General features: G+C 35.6%; 1 protein-coding gene across 1 annotated transcript; it reads right to left on the bottom strand.

The window, feature by feature from the left end:
- Positions 1-3,326: 3,326 nt before the first annotated feature.
- LOC143529272 (uncharacterized) lies at positions 3,327-6,414 on the bottom strand. Its single transcript, XM_077025097.1, has 3 exons — positions 6,248-6,414; positions 5,872-6,081; positions 3,327-4,622 (listed from the first exon to the last, which is right to left on the bottom strand). The coding sequence occupies exons 1-3, from the start codon at positions 6,291-6,293 to the stop codon at positions 4,318-4,320; spliced, it is 561 nt and encodes a 186-aa protein (XP_076881212.1). The 5' UTR covers positions 6,294-6,414; the 3' UTR covers positions 3,327-4,317.
- Between the last annotated feature and the right edge of the window lie 2,179 nt (positions 6,415-8,593).

The raw sequence follows: 8,593 nt of genomic DNA, 5'->3' as shown, positions 1-8,593 counted from the left end.
TTAATTTATATGTATCCCAACAAATCAATTTTTTTCTTATCATGTTAATGTAATTAATACATATGTAAATGTACATCAAATACAAAACCAACCTTTTAAGTTTTAAGTATGTATCCATAGAAGGCAAATAACGTTGTTCCACTTACACATAGTCTGCATTGTAGATACGACGAGAGTTAGAAAATAAGTTACACAGGATTATCTCCTAGTTTGTATGTCGAAAGTTTATCTTATATGTGATCTTTTATTTATTTATGTTTTTCCTGTTTCTATGTTTAGTATAAGTTAGGGTTAAAGGTTGTTTACTTTTCGGTTTTGAGCTAAGCAGTTAATGCGGAAAAATATCGGATATCGGTCAATGACCGATATCTGAGATATCGGTTATCGCAGTGAGATATCGGTGGGATATCGATAATTTTAATATCATGTAAAATTCATATATATAGCAATTTAACAGTAATAATTCAGTATAGTCTCCTACCATTAACAAAATAACCTTTTGCAAATTGCAAAACACTACCAATCGTAACAAGTAAGAATTGATTAAGACTTAAAACACTAACATTGAACACTAAAAGTTGATAATTGAGACTTAAAACGCTGATATCGGGAATATCGGTGATATATCGGTCAAATATTAGTCCAATATTGATTAATTACCGATCAATATCGTTGATATTTTCGGTACCGATATTCTGAACCGATATTTTAATTTATATATCGGCAAGGGACCGATGACCGATATATCCCTGATATATCAGCGATATCGACTGCAGAGGTTTTAAGTTTCAATTATTGTAAAGAGCACCTTTGAAATTTCTTTGAAGCATTCGGTTCTCAAGCTTTTCATTTAATCACGGAGTAAACTTTGAGCCATTTTAATTGCGTCTCCGTTTCTGCATATACAGTTGAGGTAAACAATTACATAAATCAATCACCTTGTTTATTACTATTAAACACAATGATCTATAAGTACGGCATTTCAAAACTAGTTGTGCATTTAAGTTATTCATATGTACAAAACGCTCACCCTATGATGATATATAACATCCGGCCCCTCATATCATCAATATTGTCTTCTTTGTTCATGAAGAGCTCACATATTTGTTTTAGTTGCCCAGGTGAAGACTTCTCATTAGGTCACCCATCCTGCTACTACTTCCACCTGAGCACGTTTAACTATGGAGCTCTCCTCTCGCTAGTCGTCCACTAACGTTAAGCCCCAAACGCGTTGGTGATTTAAGAGGCGAACATTTACTTATGAACTAAGAATGTCTTATGTTCACTATCGATGTGGAATTTGCCTATGATGATAACATAACAAAAGATGACATGACATAGATTGATCATTGATAGACAAAGCTAAGAAGTGAAGTGGTCAAAAGTGTAGGGTTGGGAATAGTGAAGGGACCCTTTTGTATAATTGTGTGAAAAAGGAAATTTACAAAATGAAGTATTGAAGGAGACCCCCACATAGTCATTATTTATAGTGGTAGGGTAATTTGATAATGTGTTTACATGTGACTCTCTCATTATAATTTCTATTTTTGTATAAGCATAAATATGAAAACAAATACATAAGTTGGCAACGCATTCTACTCATCATCACACACCCAACACATATTTAATGGATTCGGCGGACGTTCCCATGCTTTTATGCTTCTTGTCTTTTTTTTATTTTCACAAATTAAATATGTATGAATTATGGTTGAGTTGCGATGTGATATTGAAAACCAAAAATTCAATAAATGATTACGAAGTTTCACAGTTGCTTAAGCCCAACTAAAAGAATACCGCTAAATAATAACAAAAAATCATATCATTTCATTTGCTTTTCTTACTTTTAAAATCTTTAACATTTATGATAATAGTTGCACAAGAATCATATAATGAGTTGAATGACTTAGAAGCAACATATATATAGTGAAAAAAAAATTAGGGATTAAATAATAATTCACTAGACATATTCTCCATTTAGGAAATCGGATGAAGTGCAAAATTTTTGAAAACCTTAAATTCTTCTATAAATTACAGAGATTAGGATGATACAGGGATTCCAATTTGGAAGCTCTTGAATCAGTAACTCTAATTCCAGTAATGTCACTAGCATTGCACCCCCATCACCGATTAAGAATCCCGGTTGTTTCCATATTTGATCCTGTCAATCAAGAAACCCATCGTTTAGACGATTAACTAATTGTCGATGTCGACACCACCTGTGTGTTGTCATCCTATTTAAAATCGAGTTGTGCAAATTGAAGTTAAGCAAAGGTAAAGGGCCAATGAGAAACGAAGATAAAAATGAAAAGGGGGTATTGGGTTTATGGTCGGCCGCCTAGTTGTCTTTGGTGGCCAGAAATCCTGTAGGTCGTCAAAGAGCACGAAGTGAATGGGAAGTCGACTCTTGTGAGAGTCAGGTTGTTGCCCAATACTGACCTCGCCGACAGTTAGTCAATGTAATAGCTTACTCTAGGTAACTATATTAATAAAGTTCAGACGGTGGTTCTCAAGTAACTCAACTTTCAAAAGATTATAAGAGCATCCACAACAACAAACCTTTAAAAACCGTCACATTAGCGCCACATCAGATTCCAAACTTTTTTTAAAAACTCATATTTTCTTCCACAACAACAAACCATCACAAACTGCCACATCATCACCTACCTCTACAATTAATTTACTAGATCTATTTAAATGGAATTGGGTCGGGATGGGTTGGCTCGGGTGTTGAGTCGGGTTGGGTTGGCTTGGTTGTTGAGTCGCGATGGGTTGGCTCGGGTGTTGAGTCGTGATGAATTGGCTTGAGTTTTGAGTCGGGATAGGTTGGCTCGGGTTTGGAGTTAAGTTGTTGAGTAAAAGTTGTTGAAACGGAGTGTTATCATCCATTTTTTTAGATGAAAGTGTGTGAAGTTTTAGTGATGAGTGTGGTTTTTTCATATATGTTATGTGTGTTAATATACAAAGTTTATTACATATTTTTGAATTTGTAGTTGCATTTAGTTTCTAGTAGATGAAAGTTAGTTTATGCATTCAATTTCTATACAGACTCTGTTGATGGTGACGAGCATCTATACAACATGTCATAACATATTTATTGTTTATATTTCATATATGTTGAATACATAATACCTATAATTAGTATACACTTTCTTTTTTAATAAACAACTTTTTGAAATCCCACATGGCAGTTTGTTTGAAGTTTGATGATACAAACTCAATTGAACAAACTTTTAGCTACAACAATGAAGTTTGAATCTTCTCAAGTTTGTAGTTGACACATGTATTCAAACCTAGATAATTGTTCCTTGTTGTGGATGCTCTAAGTGCACACCTTGTCCGTGTGTCTTTTGTGTTGTTTGCCATCTAAAGCCATTTGGATTTGATGGCAAGTTTGAGTTTGGTGTAAAAGTTCAATACTTGGCTTCGGTTGGTCAAAGTATTACTCGAGTTTCTCTCTACTTTGGACCGTTCAAAGGAAGAAAGAAATCATCCACGCCATTGTTCTAACTACGATGTGGGTCTTGTGGAAAGGAATAAACGAAAACGGTGTTCATGTTCAAATCGGTTGAGGACATCAAGACTCTCTCTTTCCTCTGGGTAAGGATTAGATCTAGATGTTATTCGACACATTGGGGGCATGTTAGTCGGCAGTGAAGGGGTTTTTGATGGATGTGAATGTCTTGGTTTCGAGCTTTATAATCAAAGCCCAAGTGTGCTTTTAAGCTTTATAATCAAACTCAAGTTATACTTGGGCTTGACTCCTCTCTTACTATATGTTATTTGATTAGCATTTGTCTGTATACATATATAACATGATATAGATTATCACCTAGGAGGCTAGGATACCATCATGTCAAATGTTCGCTAGAATTAGTTGAGCGTTGATCTGATTATTCGGACTCAAGCTAAACTTAGCTTGTCCACGTCAAAAGTTATCGAGTTCTTATACAGAACTCACATAGAGCTTCTTAAATTTAACATTGTCAATTACATACTTACAAGCTACTTGACCATTAAAATCTACCTCAACCTCAAGCATAAATCACGAGAGCATGTCGAGCTCAGCATCAAGATGATTAACTTAAGCCTAAGTTGAGCTCGTTTGCAACCCTCAAAGCCCTACCCATTACCCAACATACATGATTTGTCATCATCACCGATACATTGTTATGCTTTCATGAAGAATCAAAGAAGCATGCCCAACAAGTGTAATAGTACCCGATAGAGGAAAATAAGTCCATATATCCCAACACAACCCCAAACAAAAACTAAAATGTACAGACTGCAAGTGAAGAAAACCAACCTATGAATTAGAATTCAGAAAGGCGGGATGGGCTTTGCTCGAATGAATTGTTTCAAAATGGCCTTTTCTTCATCGATTTTCTTTTTCTCTTCAGCATTCTTTGGCTTTAATTTTCTTTTCTCTTCCAGTATCCACTTGAAAAGCTCACGTTGCTGATCCACTGGTATCGGTTCACGCACTTTAGCGGGCTCCACAATAACAGGGTGGGATGTGACTGAATCAGTAACTGCAGTAGTTGAAGCAGCAGATGTAGAAGTAGAAGTGACAGCTGTCACATTTTCCTCCATGCCCTCCTTCTTTGTTCTCATGAAAAGGTAAGCTGCAATATATAGAAATGACAGTTTTGATTTTAAAACGAAGGTATACATGCATTCATAATCTTATTTACAGTTTTACACCTGACTGCTAGTTACTATCATTAGCAATGAATCATGTAACTAAAGATTCCTAATTGAACTTAGTTTGAAAAAAGATGAAAAATGCTACAGATAGTATCATATATTATGAAAGTATGAATGAAAATCAATTTCAAAAACATTTGACATGTCGGAGATAGCATGCAACATAAATTGATCTATTTACACTAAGTCTCCATTCACATAGCACGAAAATAAGTAAGCAGACCAGAATGCCCTCTTCTAGACTCTTATGACTCTATGCATCTAAGTAAAGAAAAATATACACAGTTTTCTATAGAAAAGAACAGATCGACAGAAAAGGGTCGTTTTGTATTATAAATTTTACCTACATGGTGTGGGGGTATTCATCTTTGAGAACCAATCAAATGTTACCTTAAAAATGAACAGCATACTGATATTAGATATCACCTGATATAGTATCATCAATGCCAGTTTTGTCTAAGTTAATTTAAATTCATCAATAATAACTTATAAACGACCTGAAATTTTACATGGCACAATGATTGAGAGCACCAGAAGTATGGCTACACAAAGTATAACAATAAATGCTTAAAAAGTATGCAGAGATCTGATTTAGCTCAAACACAACACAAATCAGTACAAATTAATCAACCTAATTCATAATATGTTTAGTAGCAGCAATCAAAGTCAACAAGAACCTAGAACTGCAGCAATCCGAATTCCTATTAAGTAACAGCTTCATATAGTTTAAGCGATACATTAACCTCCAGTCTAAACACTAATCCACCTAATTCATAATTAACATATCAGAACGCATTAATCAACCCAATTCATAAAAACTTCAGTGTCAAACTGTCAATGATTAAAATCAACATAAACTAGTAATCCTAATTCCAAACAAGTCCTATAACACGTATCAAAACGCAATAACTAACCTAAAACGTAATACGCTTAGTAGCAACGATTGAAATCGAGAAAACCTAAAACCGTAGTTATCCTAATTCCTAACAAGTAACACCTTTAAATCATTAAAGCAATATATACATACCTCCGATCAAAAAACTAATCAACCTAATTCATAATTCACATATCAGAACGCATTAATCAACCTAATTCATAACATGTTCAATGTCAACGGTATCGATCCAAGTAACAACTTCAAATAATTAAATCAGTATAAATAAATACCTCCGACTGAAAAATTAACAGCTAGCAGAAGCGGCCAGAGGAACCTATAACGACGTGCAAACGACTCCTTCGGTGGCGTTGGAGGCGATGACGAAGAAGTAGTAGTAGTAGATTGATTAGTCATTGACGAAGATGATGAAACAGGTGCCGGTGACGGTGACGGAGAAGCACGTGATTGTTGTTGCTGCTGCAGGTGTTTCTTCAATTGAGCTATTAATATAAATAATCACAAATCAAATTAACGATTTAAAGTGATAATATATGAACATAAAATTATTAAACCTAATGCTTCAAATTCAACGATCCGGATTTCAGAAATGAATATAAATTTGAGAAAGTGAGATTTGATTATAATATAATATAATGATAATGATACCTTTCTTCGGCTTGTGAACGTAGAGCTTGGGAGTTTCGTCACTCATTTTGGATTCGTTTGGAGTCACCGTCGGACGGTTGCCCTTTCTGCAAGCGATTAACAGTGACGAAGTGAAAGTGGACTGAATGGGTTGAAACTGGGTATCCGTGTGAGTTGGGCTTGGGCCTAGGCCTATGCATCGGGTTCGGGTCCGGGTAAACCTAGAGGTGCACAAATCGGGTTTTTCAAATACCCGGTTTAGGTTCGGATCCGGGTATTGTCTCTAGAAACCGTACCCTATGCATCGGGGTCGGGTCGGGTATAGAACCGAGTATTCTAAAACCGAGGATTTGAATATCCTATTTTCGGGTATTGAAAAAACCCTATCTTTGGGTTTTTTCATGTTTTTTCTGGGTATTTTTCGCGTATAGATTAAATTTTTAAAAAGTTGCACTTTTTAGGGGTATTTTTCGGGTATACATCGAGTATTTAAAATACCCGGTTTTTGGGTATTGGGAAAACCCGGTTCCGGGTATGGAACCTGTTCGGGTTTTCAGGTATTACAGGGTACAAATCAGGCCCAGTTCGGGTTTGGGTTTTACTACCGAAATGCATACCTTATCTGTACCTTATGGGGTAGGGTCGGGTACGGGTTCGAGTATTAAAATATCGGTTCTGGGTTTTTATTTTGTGTCCGATTCCGGGTTCGGGTTTTTTATGCACATCTAGTTAAACCTAGAGGCTCTAGGTTTTTCAAACACACAGTTTCGGGAATGGAACGGGGTTCGGGTATGATTGGGTATTGAAAAATCAGGTATTGGTAATACCCGGGTCGGGTTCGGGCACAAGTATTGCCACTAAAAACCATACCTTATTTTTCGGTTCGGATCGGATATAGAACCGGATATTCTAGAACCGGGTATTTGAATACTCTATTTCCGGCTATTGAACCGGATATTCTAGAACCGAGTTTTTTTTTTCAGGTTTTTTAGGGTATAAATTTGATTTTTGTTAAGGGGATGCCCCTTTATGGGTATTTATCGGGTATAGATCGGGTATTTGAAAACCGATTTCGGTATTAAAAAAAGCCCAGTTCCAAGTATCGAACTGGTTCCGGTTTCGGGTATTACTTACCTGGTACAAATCAGGTACGGGTTTTGGTGCTGAAATGCATACTTTATATGTGTCCTACAGGTAGGGTCGGGTACGGGTTCGGGTATAAAAAAAACCGGTTCCGAGTTTATTTTCGGGTTCGGGAATAAGTGCACAAAATATTCCGTTCAGAACCTGATCCGAAACCGGTTCTTACATGTACCCGACTAGTGGGTATGACCTGATATAGGATTTCTTCTCGGAGCTATACCCGAACAGGCGAACGTGCTGGAACCGAAACCGGAACCAGAAATACCCGGTCAAAACCCGACCCTACCCGGAAAACCCAGTCAAATATCGACTATACCAGGATCCGGTTCCTACCATACATGGTTTGAGTTTTATTCACCATACCCTGTTCTTGAAAATACCTAGTTTGTGCCCTCTAGTTAACCAATTGTTTATAAGTTTTTCACTTTTTCATACAAGGTGTTGTTCGATATTGAATCATTCTATGATAGTATGAGTTTGATTTTAGTTCATGCTTTATTTTATTGTTATTCACGTTAGTGATTGGTTATTGGACTTGTACAAATAGTTATAACTTATAAGACAGTCTAGTACTGTAGCCTTGTTACACGTATAAATAACACATACAAAGTGTATTAAAGAGACGTAAGTGATTCAGGGAATGGATTAAAGTTTAGAACATTTCATTTAGCTAAAGATATATACTCATCATCAATCATGTTGTCACATGTATTATATAGATTTTATGTTATGAGGCGGCTTTTTTTCTTTTTCTTTTTTTTTTCCAGAAGGCCATCATTAGACATTTATCAGATCATATGCAATGTTCCCTCCTTTTGTTGAATCCCTTCTTACTCGTTTGATTGTAACTTTGTCAATATCCCTCTAATTTATCCGTATTATTTTTCTGGTTAACCGATTAGTTTAACCATAATTATAGCAGTAGCTTATATTTGTTCACTTCTGCTCTTCTATTAGGCATATACTGTTTTTACCTCATTTTTTTTATGTTTTTTTAGTCATATACACTCAGTTTTAAGTTTTCATTATTACTAATGGTGCCTTCTTGTTATGCCACTTTATTTATTTTTCTTTATTTCTTGTCACATCTGAATTCTTTTTTAACAAGTCTGTTTGTTCATTTGTGATTCTTAACTAGGCATTAGTACGCAAATCATGTTGTATTGCTACAATATATTTATTATTTTGAGGTGATGTATGCAGTGAAAGCTTTTCCTAAAGATG

Source organism: Bidens hawaiensis, unplaced genomic scaffold (assembly GCF_021521415.1).
Source record: "Bidens hawaiensis isolate Kalapana, Puna unplaced genomic scaffold, B.hawaiensis_p1.1 tig00008515_1, whole genome shotgun sequence".
NCBI classification, from domain to species: Eukaryota; Viridiplantae; Streptophyta; class Magnoliopsida; order Asterales; family Asteraceae; genus Bidens; species Bidens hawaiensis.
This window is presented reverse-complemented; position numbering and strand designations above follow the sequence as displayed.

Coding starts and splice junctions, on each gene's coding strand:
- LOC143529272 (XM_077025097.1), bottom strand. CDS start 6,293: ATGAGTGACGAAACTCCCAAGCTCTACGTTCACAAGCCGAAGAAAG. Junction 6,082..6,247: donor CGTTCACAAGCCGAAGAAAG/GTATCATTATCA, acceptor TTATATTAATAG/CTCAATTGAAGAAACACCTG. Junction 4,623..5,871: donor TGTTAATTTTTCAGTCGGAG/GTATTTATTTAT, acceptor TATATATTGCAG/CTTACCTTTTCATGAGAACA.